Source organism: Cydia pomonella, chromosome 23 (assembly GCF_033807575.1).
Source record: "Cydia pomonella isolate Wapato2018A chromosome 23, ilCydPomo1, whole genome shotgun sequence".
Lineage (NCBI taxonomy): Eukaryota > Metazoa > Arthropoda > Insecta > Lepidoptera > Tortricidae > Cydia > Cydia pomonella.
The window spans coordinates 1,292,256-1,317,431 of record NC_084725.1 but is presented as its reverse complement, the minus strand read 5'-3'; the positions used below and the strand labels follow the sequence as shown (position 1 = coordinate 1,317,431).

Here is a 25,176-nt window from a genome sequence, read left to right as displayed (position 1 = left end):
AAGTATAACCCAGGTAATGAAATTTAGATAAAAATTTTAGAAACATACAACAATCAATAATCATTCATATAATTTAATATTTAGTAGATCCACCACTTTTACTTATCACCTCGATCATTCGATCTGGTAAACTATCATATAATTTTTTGATTATGTCTTGATTTATATTTCGCCACTCGTCAATTATCACTTTCTTTAACTCTTCAGCAGAAGTTAATTGTCTTGATCCACGATAAACAGCTCGTGATAAATGTTCCAAACAATTTTCAATTATATTCAAGTCAGGGGAATACGCTGGCCATTCAAAAACTTGAATATTTTTTTTAGTAAGGTAGTCTTTTACTATCTTTGCTCGATGAATGCTGGCATTATCACGTTGAAAAATAAAATTAGGACCATCAATTCGCATTGCATGAGACGTAACCTGTTCATTTATCACTTCTATATATCGTTTACTATTTATTTTTCCAGAACAGAACTTTATATCCCTGATTTTACCTGAGTACCTATCCAATACCAGACCATATCATTTATTACACTACCACCTCCGGCTTGCCGATGGCTCAATATAAAATTATCTTTTCTTAAATCGTGAAAATAGTAATTAAAACCATCAGGTCCATCTAAATTAAACTTTTTTTCATCAGAAAAAATAACTTTTCGCCACTTTTTTTTCTATTGAACATGATCTTTTGCAAATTTGTAATATAAGTAATTTATGTTTATCAGACAATGGCGGTTTTGTTCGTAATTTCTTACGTTTTAAATGTTCACACTCACGTATAATACGTTGAACATTTCTTAAATTAGTGTTAACACCAGCCCGCACTGCAATTTGTCTCGCGGTAAGCGTAGAATTGGATGCAACTCTTTGGATTGACCTTCTTTCTCTTGGTGTAGTTGCTCTAGGTCGACCTGTCCGTTTTTTCTTACCATAATTTTCAGGATTTTTTAAATAATTTCGCACAACACGTTGACTCTGTTAATGATTTTTGCAATTCTGGCCTTTGAATAATTTTCAGAATGCAATTTTTTAATTGTAGCAATTTCAGTTTCGTTTAAGTGTTTTCCCCGTGGCATTTAGATTAAAAAATAAAAAAATATTAACTCATGCAAATTATTTATACGTAAAAACTCACAAGTTACACAAAATAAGTATAAACATGAACTGACATGTCCAGTGCACTGAGCTGCTTGAGTCAATAAGACGAATGGGTTATACTTTTGTCGCGCTATGAAACAAAGAATCTCTCCGCTGCGTAACAAAGTAGCATTGGATCGTAACTATATACATACCATAATACTAGAATTAAGTGAACAATGCTGACGCGTTAGTAATATATTTACTTATATTTAGTTTTACAGTAGATATGAAAAAATTAGGGGGGTGGGTTATACTATTGTCGCGGACTGTAAAATAATGACGTTTTAAGTGGTCAATAACTATTTCTGATATTCGCTAGTCGCTATTGGTTTTGGTATAGTGGACATTAGATTATTTAAAATACTTATTCAAATAGTTTAATTTGAATGTTTGTTTTTCTAGGAATTATGGGAGTTATGTTTATTTTTGGCGTTGGTGGGCGTCATTTATGAAGTCGTATTAGCCATAACAGTGTCAACAAATTGTTTCACAGAATCTACCAGCAAAATATGTAAGCTTTGGCAAAAAATCTATAATTTAATTTAGGGTCGGCAACGCGCATGTAACGCCTCTGGAGTTGCAGGCGTACATAGGCTACGGACACTGCTTACCATCAGGCGGGCCGTATGCTTGATTGCCACCGACGTAGTATAAAAAAAAAGCCTTGAGGTTGCTAAGCCAGGCAACCAAGTCAAGTGCCACGGTGTTCAGGTCCTCAGCAGGCCCAGGATATGAGTGGAGTGGGCAGCGTTGGAAGATATGTTCGATGGTCTGCTCTTCCTCTCCGCATTCGCAAATCTATAATAGGTGCGTATGACAGAAACATGTTCTAGAAAATATACAAAGTTATTTTAAGACAATCGACTCACTAATCAAAACACTGAAGTTTTCTTAGACCAATGAAGTACAACAGTTGCGTTTTTATAACATTCAGCCTCAAAGTTGGAAGTTTTTTAGGCGCTGACACTAAAGTATTTGAGGCGCTGTGATTAAACTTAAACTGATGGAAGTTATTCGAGTTGCTCGCCTCTCTTATGGCTCGCCTACGGTCGGCAGGCAATAGGAATAATCCCGGTTTGTCATTCGGAATGGTAATATGTTTTGAATGCGTCTATAAGTTTTTGAACGTAGTGTAGTCGAGCCGAGTCGAGCCCCTCAAACTTCGTGGTAATTCAAGCCAATTCAAGAATCATGCGATCTCCGCATTGACTTATACTTATATATTACTTCGTAAAGACAAGCCTTACGGGCACCAAGAATACGGCCAGCACACTGTTGAGCACATGAATGCGAGCCAATCGTGCAGTCGAACGCAACTAGTTGCCACGAACCGCGCGCGTAATGCGAATTCATCAACCAATTGTGTGTGTCATTCCAATGGTGCGCACGAAACGAGAATGTTCGGTCGGAATTATATCAACGGACCTATCTTTAATTTTTTAAACCATTGTATCTCCGCCACACTATTAGAATCAGCTGTTTTAAATTATTTTTATTTAGCCATACTTGCCGTCCGTAAAATGACTGGGGTATTGCTCGTCTGCAGCCGACAGGCAATGGGAATAAACCAGGATAATACTGAACTGTAATTTGTTTTGAACGCGACCGGAAGCATCTAGTCGAGCCGTTGTATTCCTGTTTGTCCCCCCACTTGACCACTGCCATAAATGAAACGGGGATAAATGAGATGAATTATACGAAGCGACTTTACCCATCAACATCGTAATCGTCAACGTCACGTCAATGCATATTAACTTATTTCCGTAGGTACGTTACGTGTGCACAGAAAATCAATATTTTCTGGTATCAAAACTATAATACCTACTACACGAAGTGTGACCAGCCAAAGATTTATTGAATTTCCCGCCAAAATATTGTGTAATATTTCCGTAGCCAGACTCTATAGTCGAATACCCTATTGCGGGTATTTTACCAGTCTTTTTAATTTCATTGTATGAAATCCAAAATCAACAATAATCTTTCTTTCACCGGTTTCCCTCATTGAAGTCGGTTTTTTTTTTTCTTAATAATTATTAATTCACCATGTTCTGTAGTATTAAAATGAGAGCGTAACTTCCATTGTATGGCAACGGGTTTTTGGCAGCGGGTTTGTGTGACTTAACAGTGTAGACGATGGCATAACAGAGTTTGTGTATACACGATACCTTAGTCTGGCCATACACACTAGGGTATACCTGCGCAGTTTTGTCACCTGCACTGGCAGAACGGAGCGTGTGTGGCATTCGACTGTGCAGTTTCCTATACAGCTTTACCTGTGCAGGTGAACTGTACAGGCAAAATTGCGCAGGCATACTCTAGTGTGTATGGCCAGCTTTAAGAGGGGAGTATACGACCTGATCCTCTATACAAAAAGAGAAAACGTTTTTCTACTTCTAAATATTTTCCATTCTCCATGATTTTTAGCATGTTATTGACACAATCAAAAACTAGGTATACTAAGTATAGATATTATATATATCTTTTCTTTTTTTGAAAATTTGCAAAAAAAACCTATAAACCTAGAATATATTATGCTGAAGCGATCGACGTCAAATTTAAAGTGATTTGTTAAGATTTAGTTAGTGGAAAACTCGAAATGGAATTTCATAGAAAAATTACCGTTATTTCGCTATGGTCGCAAAGCTATTCTTCCCTCTTAAATGCATAGGATATTAAAGGGCGCCATACACAGACTGCTTTGAGCAGTCAGTGCCAACAACTTCAAGCGGTCGCCGTTGGGTGATCTGCAGTTTCAATACAAAATCGTCATTCGCAATACACGAACCGCTCAAGCAGTTGCAACTGCTTCGGGCGGTTGGCTGCGCGGTGAAATATCATCATGCGGTCAAGCTGCAAAAGCAGTCCGTGTATGGCGGCTCTATGACTCTTTTCTATTATCATTCGATTTTGTACTTTATTATCATTGAATAAAGTGCAAAACCTTAGTCTTACAATTTTTAAACCTTATTATAAAGACATGAGTACCACCGATGGCCAATTAGTCTTAATATTACTACAATCATATATTTATAACTGTTCGCATACATTATATTGCAATTTACACATAAGTAAGAAACGAGGCTCTAAATGCCCATAAGTTTCACGTTCTCATCATAAAAGATAATCAGTACCCCTAGTGTAAATTTGATCGACATCATAACGTGACGAACGCGTTTGCATTAAGTCTCATTTTGTATAGGATTTTGAGTTTCCAAAACGTCCCGCTTGGCGCGCTCTTTCTAAATCCAATACAAAATGAGACTAAACGCAAACGCGTACGTCACGTTTCGAAATCGAATTTATAAATAATATATAGGGGTACAGATGTGTTGGACATATGAAGTAAACAACAATATTGTCCTTTCATAAAGGGTATCCTCAGTGGAAAACAACATTACGTCTAATATCGTGAATCATCAACGTATCTAAAGCATGAAATCACGTACTATGAACATTAATACCTACACCTGTATTATATCTACAGGTTTTTGATACACTATTCACGATCAGGACCGCTTCGTCCACTATCCGATTTTGTCAAAATTAAAAAGAAAAAATTGAAAGTAGGCCTCAAGGGCTCTTTTACAAGTCAATACAATATTAATAGTAACATCATATAGTAACATGAAAAATACATAACAACATAAACATTACATTATAATAATCTAAAAATAAATAATTACTACAATACCACAGAGATCTCTCTCTATAGTTAAAAATACATTAATACTCTGATTCAGTTAGTCTCCGATACAGTAGTACGCTTTCCTAACTAAAAATTTAAACAGACTCTTTGAATATTCCTACGAGTATGTAATCTTAAGGGGCCCACTGATTAACAGTCCGCCGGAAAGTATCGGCGTGCCAGTTGTTCGGAACTGTGAGCTTTTTGTTCTAACTGACAAGCCGATACCGTCCGGCGGATCGTTAATCAGGGGGCCTCTAATTTAGTAATATTGTCTGGCAGTTTGTTATACAGTTTAGAGCCCATGCCGAATATACTCTTGGCAATAAAAGGCGTTTTTATTGATTTTGTATGAACTTTGTTACAACATCGAGCACTTGTATCAGAAAATTGGCCAGTATTATTTTTAACATATGCCGCTACTTCGTAAATATACAGGTAATGTCAGTATGTCGAGCCTAATGAAATTTGTGTAGAAAATTACATGAAATATAGCCCGAATGAAAACACGCACGAAACGTTTAGCCATTTATTTTAGAGTGACATGACAAAATCATGAAAAAATATAAATTAAAATATTTGACATTGCTGGTCTCAAAAGAGTTTGCAACATCCTCCCACCTTGGGCAAGAGGCCCAAAACTCTTCTCTATATGTCGCCAGCCTGTACTTTGCGTGGGTACAGGCGTAGCACTGCTCGTGTGAACTCTCCATCTGCTGTGCGCACTTTAGCCACTCTTACGCAACCGTCTGTACCGGGGAAAGTTTCTACAATCCTCCCTAAAAGCCACTTAATACGCTTTGAGTCAGTTTCTATCAAAACTACGTCACCTACCCTTAAATTAGAGTCCCTCTCCTTGCCCTTCTGGATAAGCAACTGTATGTTCTCGTTACTGTGAGCCTGTTGATCACTGTGGAACTGGTAAGGTAAGTTTCGTTTCATGAGGTCCTTCAAAAAGCGTATGAGGCGCTTCCACCAATCTTCCCGCCATGGCGCTGCAGGAGAACTAAACTTCCTCTTAATGTTCCTAACGTTCAGAGTCTTCAGAAGGTTATCAACTTCGTGGAAGTTAGAATCATTATCCGTTGTAATCTCGAGCTGAAGCATCAAAAACAGGACGCACTCTCGTAGTGAGGTTTGTATTCTTGATGACAGCATGGTGGCAAAGGTAGTGTTTAGGCTTCGATGTGTCACCAACTTCTTCGATTATGCCCTCTTTTAACCAATCTTCGAAGACTTGTCCATAGTTATCAAACTCGTTCAGCTTCAGTAGCTTTTGCGTTGTTGACATCAATCTTTTTTCAGCTAAATGTTTGTTGTCAAGGAGTTCTCCACGATGTGGTTTCCACGGTAAGTCAACTTCGTACCGTCCTTCATCATTAATCTTGATCGATTCTCTAAACTGGTCCAATATGATAGTGTCTGTTTTTGCCTTATTTGCAACTTCCACTGGGTCCCGTATTCCGAGAGTTTCCAAGTCCCAAAGCTCAGATAACTGAAAATTAACCAATACTACGTTCGTCAAGACACTGCATGCGTTCATAATGGGTCCTTGAAGTGTCCATCCAAATTTAGTCTTTATTGCCACGAGGTTATTGTTCAGATTCACGAAAACTTTCCGTGAGCAACGCGCCTGCGTGGTCTGCGCCGATCAACAGCCCGAATGAAAACACGCACGAAACGTTTAGCCATTTATTTTAGAGTGACATGACAAAATCATGAAAAAATATAAATTAAAATATTTGACATTGCTGGTCTCAAAAGAGTTTGCAACAATTTGGTTTGCTGGTTTCGGTTTGTGGAATTCGACAATCTAAACGTAAAGATATTTTGGGTGCCTTAGGCCATTTCTTGGTCTGTGGAGTTTCCCCAGAATAATAAGCCGTATCTCAAAGTTTCAAACAATAGATTTAAATTCCCACGCGCGGACCCTTATCACATGACAAAAGGTTAAATTAGTACAAAATGGTGTATTATACCACATTTTTATCATATCATGTATATTAAGAATGGTCAAATAACTGATTCGTCAATAATAGAATGCAGTTGAGTGCGGCTTGTGGCATAGTATTCTATTAGTAAAATAAGTTTTAGGCAAAAATTTCATTTTTGGTACAAGCTTTTATCGCTGACTGTACGTCTATACAGGCAACTAATACTCATCGAGACAATTCTAACAACCCCAAACACAATTTAGTTTGCGTTGTTTCATCACAGAGTGCCCACGGCCACCTCCTGTCTCCATCATCAGATCATCATAATATTTCATTGTCATCCGACTTTGTATGCAAAATTTCAGCATAATCGGATATCGGGAAGTGGGTCAAATGTAGCTTCCAAGATTTGACCCACACTAAGTAACATACATACTAAAAGGGCAAGTTAAATAAAAGCTTGTAATATGGTTACTATGGCATGGTTACTAAACGAAACATAAGCAAAATCTATAGCATGTATTGTGTGGTATAAAAATTCAATTTACTTAAGTTGAACAGTTTTACTTTATCGATACGAACTAATTTAATCAGGGCAATGACTAATACGACATACTTATAAGATTTAGCATAATATTCATTAGTTATTTACTAAATGGATTTCACATAAAATAAGTTAGAACTAAGGACAGCTATAACAAGTAAATTTTTTTGGATAAATTTTGTCGTAAATCCGTGCTTAAGGAATAGTATTGAAAGTTTCTGACATTGATCGAGTTCTACGCGTCCATAGGCTATACAATAACCGCTTAGAACAGTCAAGCTCAGTGTTTGTTTGCCCCTGACGTATTAACAATCCGCAGATCTATAAAGCTAACGTCTGTCGCGTGACAAGAGTATTCGTCTCTTTCACCACGACTTAAAAGAAAGAGACGTATGCTTATCTTTATCACGTCATAAAACGATGCTGGGTTATCCAGTGACGTGAAAACAAACAATTGAATCAAAAGTACTAATGAATTTAAAGGAATATCATTATTAACCTGACTTTTGTCATGTACGAGCTAAACAAACTCATTACCTACGTTGACACAATTAAATGATCATTCGTAAGTCTTATTGCAAAGACATTAAGGTCTACCAAAAGTCAAAATGTTAATACTATGGTTTATACTGGTTGACTGTAGTATTGGTATGAAATGAACTCGAGTCTTTTGAGTCCAAATTTATTATTATTATATAATTATAGGCGAGCAGCTATTTAGCTGATATTTAGCTGCGTTATTTGAAGAACTCTTCTCGTTTTTACGAGACTATATGGAAAAAAACTTCTCTTAAAAAGTCTTAGTTCCGAGTCAAGTCTTTTATTGAGTATTTTTAAGCGTAACTCAAAAGGAATCGAGCCCTCGAATAAAGACTACGTTTTTGTAGATTTTATCAAAATACTAGAAAATAAGCGTCATTGTAGTGTGTACCTAACCTATAAATTATACATGCAGACAATGTTTTTGCAAAAAAAGAGAATTCTCTGAAAAATACTCTAGTCTCCGCAAAAAAATCTTGTCTGTAATAAGTTGAATATAACCCGAGTTTCGATTAAAATTATATAAGTAAAAAAAACACAGTTGAGTCTTAAAAAAGCAAATGACTCGAGCCTTACCAACACTATCGTTTGCACTGTTGACTGATCAGTCGTAAACCTTATTCCAAACACTTTAAGGTCCACTTTTGGTCAATTAGAGTTGTTGTGTTAGTATTGGAATTATAGGTGTGAATATGTTCTAAGAATTTATCCTCTTTTAAATAATGTCGAAGCGGATTTTTTTTTTAGTGATGTCTGGGAACTGACAGTGTGTGGTTTCCTGTAATTTATTGTTTAAAATGTTTGTGTTTTATTTATGTTGTGTTTCTGACGTTTCACGTGTAGAAATTACATTTGATGAAATGTTGTCGCTAAAAATTAAATCGATATTTTGAAACAACCAGGAATAATGCGTTATGTTTCGTTTCTTAGAGTAAGTATTTTTTCTTTACTCATCTTAGTTTAAAAAAAGCGGCCAAGTGCGAGTCGGACTCGCCCATGAAGGGTCCCGTACCATTTATGGGTACCCCACACGTATGGGTTTGATAAAAAAATATTTTGAGTCTCAGTTCTGAGTATGGGGAACCCCCAAAATTTAATGTTTTTTTTTTCTATTTTGTGAAAATCTTAATGCGGTTCGCAGAATACATCTACTTACCAAGTTTCAACAGTATAGTTCTTATAGTTTCGGAAAAAAGTGGCTGTGACAACGGACGGATAGACAGACAGACAGACATAACGAATCCATAAGGGTTCCGTTTATTGCCATTTGACTACGGAACCCTAAAAACGTTATCAGTTGTAATTAATGATATTAGTATTAAGTATATAAACATCAAATTTTCTTCCAATTTATTTTACTATAAACCTAAACACGAGTATTATGATATTAATTACATACCTACTTATTTTCTAAACAGAAAATAGATTATCAAACATGTATATTTCTCAATTCACTGCAATTAATTTTAATCGCTAATTAAGCAACAACCTTGCTAAACCTGGCGCCTCAGCCATATGCAACTTTATCATTATCACCAGATTAGTAAACAAACACAGCGCGGAATGCGTGACATCACGCGATAAGATGATAAAACGATAAGACATCGATATACACATGACGTTTTCAATCACCCGTCCGACTAACTATAGCGTCATCTCATTTTTTAACAAATTTGTTAATGCTGTTACATTAACAAACTACAAGCGAAAATATGACTTATTACGTTGGAAGAAGATTACGGTATAATCATACTGGTTGCTTATTGAATAATACAATAAGATAAACATAAGTCAAGGTAGAATAAACCCTATTATGCACTGTATAGGGTTTAGATTATATTGCCAACTGTACAGGTAATCGGTTTCTGAACGAAATCATGGCTGTATTGTGAATGAAGTTTTATCAACCAGTGTTTATTTTCAAACGAGACGGAACGTTTGTGTTTTTACGTTTATATTTTTCCTTGTTTTAGTTTTTAGTGTCGTGTATTAAAAAGTTATAATAGTTTGCTATAATTATGTTTGTTGTTGTGAAATTATCTTTCTTGACAAGTTTTGCCTTGTTTTGGTGAATTGGGAAGTCAGGATGTAATGCATTTGTTGAGGAACTGTTTCGGCTGGTGCGGGTCGGAGTCGGAGGTTAGATATTATATTTTGAAGGGTTTTTTAACTATGAAGGTTGGGGTAATCTTACTTTAAACGATTCTTTTGTTGTCTGTTCTAATTAATTAAAAATATGTATTTGTTTTTTAATTAACTGATTGTCAATTTGTTGACCTGTCAATTTATTATGTGTTAGATTTAAAAGATTGACAAATAAATCTTTTGCGATCTTGTTGACAGAAAAATTGAACTTAGAGACTTCTTTTTTTCGTTTATTTGTTTGTTTACGTTATGCGCCCGCAATATTGTTAATATGTGACCGCGCTTTGTCGCTTGGCACAAGGACGCCTTATCAGGTTATTCCTATAAAGATACAATCAAATCTCGTCCTAATGGCAAGCAACAAAGTGGGACGTTTTGCAGGCCGTGGTCACATAATATAGGTTCAGTCATGAGCATATGTACTTACTACTTAGGTATGCATAAAGAACTAAGCACATAGTTGTATTCAAAATGATAACGACTCTTATTAACTTGAGAACAAGTATGTGACTCATTTTGTTGAATAAGACAATTAAGGCGTGTGTTTTGTAGCGAAATTACTTTAAATTACAGGAAACGAAAAAAAAATCACTTCAAGCATGATTTGAACCCGTGACCTTCTGGGCAACTGTGTCGGATCGCCTTGGGCAACTGAGATGAGAGATCCGTCCAATATTTATCACTTTCTTGTTTTCTCTGACATCTACTTTTTTACAAACTTTTATTTAACTTGTTAGTATGACTGTATGTATGTTTGTGCGGTTGAAACCTAAAACTAAATTTGGTCCACTTCTCGGTTTCCGATTGAGCTGAAATTTTGCACACATATGTAAGTTGGGTGACTATGCAATATTATGGTACCATCGAGCTGATCTGATGATGGGGACAGGAGGTAGCCATGGGAACTTTGTGATAAAATAACGCAACCTAATCGTGTTTGGGGTTGTTAGAATCGTGGCGATGAGTATTAGATGCCTGTGGGAAGAACAGTACAGTCAGCGATAAAAACTTATACAAAAAATGTTTTTTTGCCAAAAACTTATTTTCTTCGATTAAAAAATTGTGACCGCCCCAGCTACTACCCTCTCAGGCTGTATTTATTCATACTTTATTGGCGGCTGAAGGTCCCGGGTTCAAATCCTGGTAAAGGCATTTATTTGTGTGTCTATCACAGATATTTGTTCCTTATTTTAGCTAACACTTGAGCCAAGCAGAGCTATAATACTGCAAAAAGAATGTGATCAATTTCATTTTACGAATATCGATTTATTTATTTTTATTTTTTATACTACGTCGGTGGCAAACAAGCATACGGCCTGCCTGATGGCAAGCAGTCTCCGTACCCTATGTACACCTGCCACTCCAGAGGAGTTACATGCGCGTTGCCGACCCTAACCCCACCCCCCTCGTTGAGCTCTGGCAACCTTACTCACCGGCAGGAACACAACACTATGAGTAGGGTCAAGTGTTATTTGGCTGCGGTTTTCTGTAAGGTGGAGGTACTTCCCCAGTTGGGCTCTGCTCTAGATCTGGAATGACATCTGCTGTGCTGTGCCCTACCACACAAGGCGAGATGACATTCACATTGCCCATACCTCTCTTTTGGACGTAGTTTAAGGACATACCCGGGTCCAATAATTACTGGTTAATGGGTTAATTTAATAAAATAACGGATTGTACGTGATGCACAATTCACAAGGTACACCTGTGTATGTTATTGTGCAGGGGCACGTGCAACGGTGCATTTCTGTGACATAGTTACGTTATCGCAAAAGCTATGGGATTGGTTCAATGCTTCCGCAAACACTGGACTGCGTGTTGTTTTGTACAGCACGTACGGTCTCCGTTCGATATATCGGAGCGGACAAAAAGGTCTAAAATAACTCAACAAGCACTCTTAAGATAGGTAGTTAGAAATTATCAAAAAGTATAGGATAAGTTCAATGCCCGGTCTGGCCTAGTGGGTAGTGACCCTGCCTATGAAGCTGATGGTCCCGGGTTCACATCCTGGTAAGGGCATTTATTCGTGTGATGAGCACGGATATTTGTTCCTGAGTCATGGGTGTTTTCTATGTATTTAAGTATTTATAAACATTTACATATTATATATATCGTTGTCTAAGTACCCTCGATACAAGCCTTATTGAGCTTACTGTGGGACTTAGTCAATTTGTGTAATAATGTCCTATAATATTTATTTATTTATTCTTTTATTGTCTTCAAATGAATCGTCAAAGCTGGATTAATTGGAATATATTTGGATTTTTTGGGAAAACCTTATAGATTGGTGCGGTCTGGAAAAGGAACTTTTGTACACCGACCGAAGGTGCCTATTCGGCGGTTAGGAAACTGTTAATTAAAATATCCAAAAATATTCATTTTTAGTGATTTATACCTTACAGACAAACACACATACATATTATACTTCCAAATATAATACGATTAAGAACCCTCAATTCCACTCACTGAACATGTAGGTAGACAATAGTCGACCGCAAAGATATGTAAATTTTCCGTCTTATTACAAAGGAGTAAGGTCCAAAAGTGTAAACATATCTATGACCGCGACTGTCCATAACTACGGAACTTTGACTAAAATCAAAAGTTAAGATAAGTTGCGCTTTCGTCAGTTAGAGTTAGCTTCGTTAGTTAGAGCTCAACGAGGGTGCGGGGTGTTAGGGTCGACAACGCGCATGTAACACCTCTGCAGTTTGAGGCGTCCGTAGGCTACGGTAAACGCTTATCATCAGGCGGGCCGCAGTATAAAAAAAGTTAGAAGACTGATACGGACTTCCCTACGGCATCAAAAATGCTCAAAATAAGTTTGCATTTAAAAAATCCTTACGTGCTTTCTTTGCTAGCAGAATGAAAAAATAATATTGTATGTGTAAGCTCTATATGTTTTGTCGTTATTTATGTATATATTATAAGAAATGTAAGTATGTATATTTATGTATGTATGGTATGTTATTGTATTATATTTGGTTGTTGTTGTTAAAGTAGCACCGCCCACAATCTCTCTGCTTTGCCTAAAGGTTGACTGGTAGAGAATACCTCATGGCATTAAGTCCGCCTTTTGTACTATAAGGTTTTCTTTTGTGCAATAAAGATTAAATAAATAAATAATTTACTGGACACCGTTTGTAGGAAATTCTGTAGATAGTAAAAGGAGACCACTTACTGAGCATGACATAACAATGAATAGAAAACCGGTTTGAATCATCTCACTCACCTTTACTGCAATAAAAATAGTTAATATTGCATCTTTCACAAATAAAATAAAACGAGTTTAGGTATTATATCTGTGTAACTTTCTGTTTGGTTCAATAGACTCATAGAAAAGGAAAAGTTTTTTTTAAATGTACTCCTGAGTTCTGTAAACTAACTCTTCTTATAGTTTTGTCCTTGTTTTTCGGCTATTTAAGTGTCAGGCAAACTGTTGGTAATCGTGTGTTACGTTCGTAAAAATTTTAGTCAAGGGAGTTTACCCTACGTTCATTTCACTTTATGACATAAACCTATCCATTGAAAGTGGTCTATAAAAGCTGTGTTTCTACAGATGACGTCGGGGCTGCACGGGCACGGGATCGCGGCGCCGGCGCACCATCTCGAGCCCGCCGTGCTGCCCAAGGAGAAGACCGTCCATGGGAAGGAGAAGACCTTTAAGGTAACTTCACAGCATAACCTGCTCACTAACACTGTTAGCTGTTAATCGCTTGCCGTCGGCAGGCCGTTCATCCTCACACTCTGGAACCTAAATAGTCGTGCACGGTGCGATCTCAGGGGTATCATCGTTCTTACTACGGATTAATTGACCATTATTAGAACTTATTATCGCGGGCGATTGTCAGAAGAATGTTTCTGTTAGTATTTTCTTCTGCGAACGCTCCGGTTGTGGAATGAACTCCCTGCCGAACTTATTTCTAGCTTGCTAATTGCAGCTCAGCTTCGAAAAACCTCTTGTGGGTCATAGATAGCGTTGAAGCATTCCACATGACCAAGTGAGCCGGTGTTGCCAAAACTTCTCGTGGTTCATATATAGCCACACCCACATTCCTCTTAAGCAGAAACCGAATATGGGCGCTTCATCAAGATAAAAAAACTATGAAGCTTCTGTTAATGATCACTTCTTGTTTTCAGGTTGTGGTCCCAGGAGAGGTCGGCGTGCTCAAGCCGGCCCTGGGGCCACGGCCCTACAATGCCCTGGCCATCATCCACACCCAACCCAGCAACACCTTCGACATGCTTAACTCGCTCACCACCAGCGTTGTGAGTATTGTTTCCTGGTCTTCCCAGGAGAGGTCGGCGTGCTGAAGCCGGCCCTGGGGCTACGGCCCTACATTGCCCTAGCCATCAATGCCATCATCCACACCTAGCCCGGCAACACCTTCGACATGCTGAACTCGCTCACCACCAGCATTGTGAGTATTAGAAATCAAATTTAATGAAGGATTGTTATGCCTGTAGTCGCCGATGAGAAACATACACGAGGAAAAAGTTTGGCTTCGCAAGGGATATGAGCAGATTTCAATATGAGAAGAGAAACTTCAATTGCACAATTGTTTGGTCGTTACGTCAGACAAAATACCAAGTGCCCGTATAGCCCATTCCTTCCTTTCGAATGAACCAAAACATTGGACACGAGATCCGGCAAATGATAGAGGACATTGAAAGCCCTTGCTTCCGTGCTCGGAGATACGCGAAGCTATTGCTCGCACTGAACTGTCAGGATTGGTCAATTTTCGCATTCCAAGTCAGGTAAATTCAATATTTTTTTTGCCTTTTGAAGTAATAGTCAGAAGCAATTTTGTATTGTAATTTGCAGGCAAACCAACCGGTCGGCGTGAGCGTGGGAGGCTACCGGCGCCGCAGCTCGGGCCAGGGCGCGCTGTGCGACCCGGAGCTCGACGACAGCGGCAACAAGCTCGTGGCGCGGCTGGAGGACGACGCCTTCATCTCCGAGCAAGACTTGGTGAGCATCAATAAAATTATGTCGGTTACCGTCTAGCTATCACCTAAACATCTAGCCCTCTTGGCAGGCGTCCGGTTATAACCCAACTACTTGTACCTGGCGGGTACTTCCTTCGATACGGGTAGAAGTAGAATTTCATTAAATGGTCGAAATGGTCTCTATGTGTTCGTTATGGCTGCGCGCATGCTACCAGCTACCACCACCATTATTCTGTGTCCGGGAAAGATATACAAATGAGATCTATTAAGGAAAAATAATGAAATAAATAAATTCTTTTCCATTTTTGACGATAAGAGACCGGGATAACTGAAACAAATAGTTTTTACTGGTATCAATCAACATATGTACATTTTTAACGAAGCAAACTTGCATCTTCACGCTGTTTCTCGTAATAGCAGCCATAAACCATTAACTAATTTTTCTAGACAAAATGTGATCTTGACGTTTTCAATTTACGGTTTTGATCCGATATCACGGTGGGAAAGTTTACACAATATGTCAGGCGAAAATTATAATTAATGTCACGTGTATTACAGGAAGAGAACATCGAGATAGCAACAAAGACGGTTCGCCCAGAAGACGCCGAAGTGGAGGAGGAGGGCGCGGAGCCCACGAAACCCGCCAACGGTAACTTAATGTACTTTATTAATATTATTATCTCTGTCTACGTAACGAGTAAAACATATCGGATGTATTCTAGACTAGCCATATTTTGAAAGCCATTTACATTTTTTCCAGGTCTAGTGTACGGGGACCTGGAGCTGGACAAGCTAGAGCTGCAGAAAGACAAGCAGAAGCCCGATGAGGACGAGGAGGAGCCAATCGGCGTGTCGCCTTGCGGCAGGTAACTAACAGAAAACTCACACGAAATCCGTGCATTTTCGAGGCCAGATTTTGAAATATTATACACGATTTATTTGTCATAGTGTATTGCTAGAAAAAAAATCGGTCAAAAGCGAGTGGGACTCACCCCACTGAGGGTTCCACAAATTAAACTTATTTTTTTGTTTACAAATTTTAGTTATAAATATTAGTTTTAAATTTTTTTCTGTATGTGTACTGTAAGAAAATATTACTTGCAAAATTTCATAGTTCTAGGTCAACGGAAAGTACTATATGAATAAATTTTGATTTACTTAACATTTTGACACAAACATACGTTTATTTTGCGTCATAAACGGCCATATATTTTTTTACGTTAACTTTGATTTTTTTCACAACTTCAACGGGCTGTAGACCTGAGTATATGGTTTTAATTTCAACTCTATACCTCCACGCGTTCCTAAGATAAAGAATCTTGACTGACAGACAGACGGGCAACTAAGTGATCCTATAAGGGTTCCGTTTTTTCCTGAGGTACGGAACCCTAAAAATTGAGCTTTTGTAGTCATCACCTATTTAGGCTTTAAATGGGAGACTTGAGATTGAAAAAATCTTTCAAATTTACTTATAAATTAATGAAGGTGCTACAGTACAGTATTTATTTGCAAATAAATACTAATTGTTTGATAGTTGTGGTCGGAACCATACTCGTTATGACCCGCTAGAACTCTTTGGACGGGCTAAATAAAAGCCTCTCATGGTTCCACACCCATCCGAGACGTGGTTACAGTGTAAAAAGTAACAGTGGACCGACGCCTGTGATGTTTGCGTAAATGCCGACACCGCACAATAACACAGAAGGGTTGTCACTGCTCAAAAGGACAGCTGCATAAAACAATACGGGTAGCCCTGTAAGTAATACCGAGTTATTAACAATGGCGATGTATGCAGCTCGAGTGCGCGCGACCTACCCCTCGCACCCGGCACAATGACTGTGACAATGACGTTTGTTTTGTAGACTGTGACGTGGTTAAGTTAAAAATAGTTCAAACAACGTTTCCCATGTTGCAGGTTCTTCAAATACGACAAGGAGGTGGGGCGCGGGTCCTTCAAGACGGTGTACCACGGGCTCGACACGCAGACCGGCGTGGCCGTGGCCTGGTGCGAGCTGCTGGTGCGTATCTAACTAACTAGACGGTGTGCCACGGGCTCGACACGCAGACCGGCGTGGCCGTCGCCTGGTGCGAGCTGCTGGTGCGTATCTAACTAACTAGACGGTGTGCCACGGGCTCGACACGCAGACCGGCGTGGCCGTCGCCTGGTGCGAGCTGCTGGTGCGTATCTAACTAACTAGACGGTGTGCCACGGGCTCGACACGCAGACCGGCGTGGCCGTCGCCTGGTGCGAGCTGCTGGTGCGTATCTAACTAACTAGACGGTGTGCCACGGGCTCGACACGCAGACCGGCGTGGCCGTGGCCTGGTGCGAGCTGCTGGTGCGTATCTAACTAACTAGACGGTGTGCCACGGGCTCGACACGCAGACCGGCGTGGCCGTCGCCTGGTGCGAGCTGCTGGTGCGTATCTAACTAACTAGACGGTGTGCCACGGGCTCGACACGCAGACCGGCGTGGCCGTCGCCTGGTGCGAGCTGCTGGTGCGTATCTAACTAACTAGACGGTGTGCCACGGGCTCGACACGCAGACCGGCGTGGCCGTCGCCTGGTGCGAGCTGCTGGTGCGTATCTAACTAACTAGACGGTGTGCCACGGGCTCGACACGCAGACCGGCGTGGCCGTCGCCTGGTGCGAGCTGCTGGTGCGTATCTAACTAACTAGACGGTGTGCCACGGGCTCGACACGCAGACCGGCGTGGCCGTGGCCTGGTGCGAGCTGCTGGTGCGTATCTAACTAACTAGACGGTGTGCCACGGGCTCGACACGCAGACCGGCGTGGCCGTCGCCTGGTGCGAGCTGCTGGTGCGTATCTAACTAACTAGACGGTGTGCCACGGGCTCGACACGCAGACCGGCGTGGCCGTCGCCTGGTGCGAGCTGCTGGTGCGTATCTAACTAACTAGACGGTGTGCCACGGGCTCGACACGCAGACCGGCGTGGCCGTCGCCTGGTGCGAGCTGCTGGTGCGTATCTAACTAACTAGACGGTGTGCCACGGGCTCGACACGCAGACCGGCGTGGCCGTCGCCTGGTGCGAGCTGCTGGTGCGTATCTAACTAACTAGACGGTGTGCCACGGGCTCGACACGCAGACCGGCGTGGCCGTCGCCTGGTGCGAGCTGCTGGTGCGTATCTAACTAGACGGTGTGCCACGGGCTCGACACGCAGACCGGCGTGGCCGTCGCCTGGTGCGAGCTGCTGGTGCGTATCTAACTAACTAGACGGTGTGCCACGGGCTCGACACGCAGACCGGCGTGGCCGTCGCCTGGTGCGAGCTGCTGGTGCGTATCTAACTAACTAGACGGTGTGCCACGGGCTCGACACGCAGACCGGCGTGGCCGTCGCCTGGTGCGAGCTGCTGGTGCGTATCTAACTAACTAGACGGTGTGCCACGGGCTCGACACGCAGACCGGCGTGGCCGTCGCCTGGTGCGAGCTGCTGGTGCGTATCTAACTAACTAGACGGTGTGCCACGGGCTCGACACGCAGACCGGCGTCTGCGTCTCGTGTTACAACTTGTCAATAGATGGCGCCCTCTACTTACTACATAGCGCTTACGATTATTTCATAGACAAGATCTGTTGCTACATTATACTTGTATACACACTACTTTTGAGCTAAATTTCTTTAACGATCTTCAAACAACACCGGGAAGGGAGACGGCATTCATACTATTTCCCCTTTGCCGAAGCATATGTACAACTGTACCTATGGCCGTGCATGTTGTGACTCGTCCGTACACAAAAGAAGATCGAGGTTTGCAGAATTTGTCTCTAACGTTTGTCATTTTCTATTTATGTCGTCTTTACAGATTGGATTTTGTATGTAGTGAGTGAGAAGTGCGACTGTGTGCACGTTTCCCCCCGCAAAAAATGGCGGAATGGTTTGTTCGGTAAGATATCACTTGGGCTCCTCCCTTCCGGTGTTGCTCGAAGGTAACAATAGATAATAAAAATGTTCTCTTCCTTCTTTTCAGGAGAAAAAGCTAAATAAGACCGAGCGTCTCCGCTTCCGCGAGGAAGCTGACATGCTGAAGAAACTGCAGCACCCGAACATCGTCCGCTTCTACAACTACTGGGAGGGCGTCGTGGCCAAGAAGAAGAACATCGTGCTCATCACGGAGCTCATGCTGTCCGGGACACTTAAAGCGTGAGTTGACTGTTATTGCTGCGTTCATCAGTCGATATGTTGAAGAAACTGCAGCACCCCAACATCGTCCGCTTCTACAACTACTGGGAGGGTGTCGTGGCCAAGAAGAAGAATATCGTGCTCATCACGGAGCTCATGCTGTCCGGGACACTTAAAGCGTGAGTTGACTGATATTGCTGCGTTCATCAGTCGATATGTTGAAGAAACTGCAGCACCCCAACATCGTCCGCTTCTACAACTACTGGGAGGGCGTTGTGGCCAAGAAGAAGAACATCGTGCTCATCACGGAGCTCATGCTGTCCGGGACACTTAAAGCGTGAGTTGACTGATATTGCTGCGTTCATCAGTCGATATGTTGAGGAAACTGCAGCACCCCAACATCGTCCGCTTCTACAACTACTGGGAGGGCGACGTGGCCAAGAAGAAGAATATCGTGCTCATCACGGAGCTCATGCTGTCCGGGACACTTAAAGCGTGAGTTGACTGTTATTGCTGCGTTCATCAGTCGATATGTTGAAGAAACTGCAGCACCCCAACATCGTCCGCTTCTACAACTACTGGGAGGGTGTCGTGGCCAAGAAGAAGAATATCGTGCTCATCACGGAGCTCATGCTGTCCGGGACACTTAAAGCGTGAGTTGACTGATATTGCTGCGTTCATCAGTCGATATGTTGAAGAAACTGCAGCACCCCAACATCGTCCGCTTCTACAACTACTGGGAGGGCGACGTGGCCAAGAAGAAGAATATCGTGCTCATCACGGAGCTCATGCTGTCCGGGACACTTAAAGCGTGAGTTGACTGTTATTGCTGCGTTCATCAGTCGATATGTTGAAGAAACTGCAGCACCCCAACATCGTCCGCTTCTACAACTACTGGGAGGGTGTCGTGGCCAAGAAGAAGAATATCGTGCTCATCACGGAGCTCATGCTGTCCGGGACACTTAAAGCGTGAGTTGACTGATATTGCTGCGTTCATCAGTCGATATGTTGAGGAAACTGCAGCACCCCAACATCGTCCGCTTCTACAACTACTGGGAGGGCGACGTGGCCAAGAAGAAGAATATCGTGCTCATCACGGAGCTCATGCTGTCCGGGACACTTAAAGCGTGAGTTGACTGTTATTGCTGCGTTCATCAGTCGATATGTTGAAGAAACTGCAGCACCCCAACATCGTCCGCTTCTACAACTACTGGGAGGGTGTCGTGGCCAAGAAGAAGAATATCGTGCTCATCACGGAGCTCATGCTGTCCGGGACACTTAAAGCGTGAGTTGACTGATATTGCTGCGTTCATCAGTCGATATGTTGAAGAAACTGCAGCACCCCAACATCGTCCGCTTCTACAACTACTGGGAGGGGCGACGTGGCCAAGAAGAAGAATATCGTGCTCATCACGGAGCTCATGCTGTCCGGGACACTTAAAGCGTGAGTTGACTGTTATTGCTGCGTTCATCAGTCGATATGTTGAAGAAACTGCAGCACCCCAACATCGTCCGCTTCTACAACTACTGGGAGGGTGTCGTGGCCAAGAAGAAGAATATCGTGCTCATCACGGAGCTCATGCTGTCCGGGACACTTAAAGCGTGAGTTGACTGATATTGCTGCGTTCATCAGTCGATATGTTGAGGAAACTGCAGCACCCCAACATCGTCCGCTTCTACAACTACTGGGAGGGCGACGTGGCCAAGAAGAAGAATATCGTACTCATCACGGAGCTCATGCTGTCCGGGACACTTAAAGCGTGAGTTGACTGATATTGCTGCGTTCATCAGTCGATATGTTGAGGAAACTGCAGCACCCCAACATCGTCCGCTTCTACAACTACTGGGAGGGCGACGTGGCCAAGAAGAAGAATATCGTACTCATCACGGAGCTCATGCTGTCCAGGACACTTAAAGCGTGAGTTGACTGATATTGCTGCGTTCATCAGTCGATATGTTGAGGAAACTGCAGCACCCCAACATCGTCCGCTTCTACAACTACTGGGAGGCTGAGACTGTGCTCATCACGGGTAAAACGTCTCAAACGGGTAAAACGATGATTAGTCTATTTTCAGAGCCTTAAAATTCAATTCCAATGGAACCTCAATTTATTAATTGGATGCAAAAAATTGTAGATACAGTCACGTTTGAAAATATCGATACGAACAAACTCCCAAAAATATGTATACACACTTTTATTGCCTATATATTAAGGTACACATCTTTTGCACTTTACCGTCCGTCTGTTTTCAGACGTGGTCACGTCTTCTCCTTGGAAGGAGTTAAAATTTACCCTTTTACTTATTAGATACCTACGAAACATTATATTTATGCGTTTACGGAGAATTTTACGTGCATAGCGGGAAAACCATGTTATTGGTTGCAACGTAGAGCTACGAACTTAGCAGTGAACGAAAATCAATTTTCCTTTTTTTTTCAGTTACCTTCGTCGATTCAAGCGAATCAACCCGAAAGTGCTGAAGTCCTGGTGCCGGCAGATCCTCAAGGGGCTCAACTTTCTACATTCTAGGACTCCTCCTATAATTCATAGGTATGACACTACTGGTGGTTGGCTTAGATCTACATATGTGACATTATCTATGAAAAGGGACCTTATTGTCGATGGCGTCTACGCCGCACTGCGTAGCGCGGCGTTGTTTATAATATGGGAGCATCGTTGATAATGGCTTAAGCGCCACCGATAGTAAGGTCCCTTTTCATAGATAATGTCACATATTTGGTTTAAGCAAATAACACCATAATTATTTTCTTACCAAAACTTCAGTTATTTTGTAGTCGATATCTAAGTAGTGGATTTTCAGTACCGCCACTCGACACCAGAGGGCCTACCGCGAAACACGTTCGACGTGTTGCGTCCGTGTCACACTTACGTACGAATTTACAAGTGCGACAGAGAGGCAACACGTCTAACATGGTTCGCGGTAGGCCCTCAGTTGTCACAAGTGTCGCGACTGATGAAAAATGTATTGCCCAAACGATTTACAACTAATTATAAGCAGAAGAGTTGAAAATGGAGTTCAGTTAATTTGGTTATAATATTAGCTGAAAATTGTTAAGCATTAGAGTTTTCGTTCGTCGCAACATCTATTGTCAATTAGCAGTACTGATAAATTCCGCTACTGACTAGATGTCGATTACGAAATAACTCTCGTTTTAAGAAAAGTGATGTATGTAATTACCAATCTTTCATATTTCTCTATGGGTTTATGTGATAATTCATGCAAACGCCAGTTTTTTGATGGTTGATTTGTTTAGATCAGGGAATGATTTCGGTTACGGTATAACGATATGGTAGCGATACATTATACCCTCATTTAAGAGATAAATTAAGAACCCGGTTACGTCCTTAAACTACGTCCAAAAGAGAGGTATGGGCATTGTGAATGTCATCTCGCTTTGTGTGGTAGGGCACAGCACAGCGGATGTTATTCCAGATCTAGAGCAGAGCCCAACTGGGGAAGTACCTCCACCTTACAGAAAACTGCAGCCAAATAACACCAGCCACTCTACTCATAGTGTTGTGTTTGTGTTCTTGCCAATGAATAAGGTTGCCAGAGCTCAACGAGGGGGGGAGGGGTGTTAGGGTCGGCAACGCGCATGTAACTTCTCTGGAGTTGCAGGCGTCCATAGGCTACGGAGACTGCTAGCCATCAGGCGGGCCGTATACTAGTTTGCCACCGACGTAGTATAAAAAAAAAGTTATTCTGTCTAAAGTTGAACTTTCTGTGCAGAGATCTGAAATGCGATAATATCTTCATAACTGGCACGACAGGCAGCGTCAAGATCGGCGACCTCGGCCTCGCCACGCTCAAGAACCGCAGCTTCGCCAAGTCGGTTATCGGTGAGTTATATAACCATCCGAGTTTTTATCGCACGGTAACACTAAGGGCTTATTTAGAAGCCCGAACTCGCATGCGATTTTGGTTACAATGCAGACTGTTGAGGTTACATCCAATAGGGTTGTTTCCATTTTTTTTAAACGCTTGTATTACGTAATAATTTTTAATAAAGATAATTTTTGTATAATATTTGCATGCCCAATCGCAGGCTGAATACACTGTTCGTAAAAATGTATTTAAGATCCACCTGACTGTATTTTAGCAAATAAATGATTTGATTGATTGATTGATTTGATTGATACGTTCTATATTAACTAAAAGTTGCCCTAAAATTAAACTTTTATACTAAAAACTGCTTTAAATATGTTAAATTGACAAAATATATTTTGACAGATGCTTTCGAGCCCAAAACGCTCTTTGAAAATTGTGTGACGTCACAGTTTACGGTTTGACACATAACTACATACACACGTAGAAGATACGAACTGACAACTGACACTTGTCATTTGTTGTTTATCGCCTAACTGTCAACAGTGTCAATCCGAGAGTTGTGACGTCATCAGAATTTTCAAAGACGTTTCGAGTTTGGTCACGTGACGTGTGCCAAAAGATATTTTAAATTCAATATTTACAAAAATATGGTCATTACAGGTCCCCTAAAAGCAGTTTAACATGTTCTTATAATCCAAAAGAATTTATTGGGATACAATTCTGCCCTAAGATTTGTAGATGGAAACAACCCTATTCGGCCGACCGATCAAATACCGCAATGTAATGAAACTAATGAAATTCGCATGCGAGTTCTCGCACCATCTAAATGAGCCCTAATAGCGAATTAGTTGAGTTAATATTAGCAATAATGCAAAATATCACCTAAATCGAAAAATCGGGAAGTGCGTTGCTTACCAGTACTAACATCAAAGAGAATTTGAAATAGAGGTGGATTGTTAAAGTAAACTTTGCAGCCACAGTAAATTTACTGCCTTCTCTCGACACATGATTAAAACTTTTAGAATGTCATTTGGCTTTGATCCTTATTCCTTCATAAATTTGTTAACTATCAAAAAGTTGCGCCATCTTACCGATCATAGGCCAAAGGTATGGCGGCATCTTTTCGAGCGATGGCGCCATACCTTTGGCCTGTGCTCGGTAAGATGGCGCCACTTAACAATCCACCTCTATCTCAAATTATCGTTGCTAACATACATACATAACTAACAGGGAAAGTAAAAAAAAACCAGCCAAGTGCGAGTCGCGCACGAAGGGTTCCGTACCATTATTTATAAAAACGGCAAAAAAATTATGTTTGTTGTATGGGAGCCCCCCTTAAATATTTATTTTATTCTGTTTTTAGTATTTGTTGTTATAGCGGCATTATCTGTGAGAATTTCAACTGTCTAGTTATCACGGTTCGTGAGATACAGTCTGGTGACAGATGGATGGACGGACGGACAGCGAAGTCTCAGTAATAGGGTCCCGTTTGACCCTTTGGGTACGGAACCCTAAAAACTGGTAAAAAGAGGAATAGGATAAATATTACTCTGGAAATCCATCAAACAATCTATGAAATATATCAAAGTTTTTTTTTCGTTTTGATCAGGCACCCCCGAGTTCATGGCGCCCGAGATGTACGAGGAGCACTACGACGAGTCCGTGGACGTGTACGCCTTCGGCATGTGCATGCTGGAGATGGCCACCGGCGAGTACCCCTACTCCGAGTGCAGCGGGCCCGCGCAGATATACAAGAAAGTCGTCTCGGTGAGAACTGTGCTTTATTTACACTGATATAGGGTCGACTTTAGCTCTACACCATTTTTAGAGCGAGCTATATAAGCGTGTCCGGGAGAAAATGGTATCGAAGAAAATTGCACTGTTTATCTACAGGCGTAGGGTTGAATTTAAAGTATTCATAGCGAGTTCCCGAGACCCGTACGTACGATGTTGGACAGTTGTGTCCGTGAGTGCGACTTATGTCTATAGACGTAGGGTCGATTGTTGAATGACAAGCGTCCGGCACGTATCGGGGAATATTTCTACTCGGATTGCAGCGGACCCGCGTAGTTATACAAGAAAGTTGTCTCGGTGAGCACCTTATGTCAATAGCCATAGGGTCGAATTTAGAGTGATGTGGATGTGTGAAGCCGCATCTATCCAATTTGCACCTTGTTAAATAACGCGTAGGGTCGATTGTCGAATGACAAGTACATTCGGCAGGTGCTGCCGGCTTAAAAAGT

The 25,176-nt window shown here is 41.3% G+C and overlaps 1 protein-coding gene across 10 annotated transcripts in view; it reads left to right on the top strand.

The window, feature by feature from the left end:
- The window catches only part of LOC133530496 (serine/threonine-protein kinase Wnk-like), a 98,288-nt gene that overhangs the window by 13,288 nt on the left and 59,824 nt on the right, over window positions 1–25,176 (top strand). For 5 of the 10 annotated variants that reach the window (XM_061868409.1, XM_061868407.1, XM_061868408.1 and 2 more), the window contains exons 3-12: window positions 13,552–13,659; window positions 14,133–14,261; window positions 14,818–14,964; window positions 15,501–15,591; window positions 15,703–15,808; window positions 16,858–16,960; window positions 18,931–19,103; window positions 21,523–21,633; window positions 22,835–22,944; window positions 24,543–24,700. In XM_061868409.1, coding sequence (XP_061724393.1) covers window positions 13,552–13,659; window positions 14,133–14,261; window positions 14,818–14,964; window positions 15,501–15,591; window positions 15,703–15,808; window positions 16,858–16,960; window positions 18,931–19,103; window positions 21,523–21,633; window positions 22,835–22,944; window positions 24,543–24,700 — 1,236 coding nt within the window. Of the gene's footprint in view, window positions 1–8,616; window positions 8,779–9,797; window positions 9,987–13,551; window positions 13,660–14,132; window positions 14,262–14,817; window positions 14,965–15,500; window positions 15,592–15,702; window positions 15,809–16,857; window positions 16,961–18,930; window positions 19,104–19,282; window positions 19,420–20,547; window positions 20,685–20,875; window positions 21,001–21,522; window positions 21,634–22,834; window positions 22,945–24,542; window positions 24,701–25,176 lie in introns of those variants that run through there. The other 5 variants (XM_061868411.1, XM_061868410.1, XM_061868412.1 and 2 more) reach the window with 5 other exon arrangements.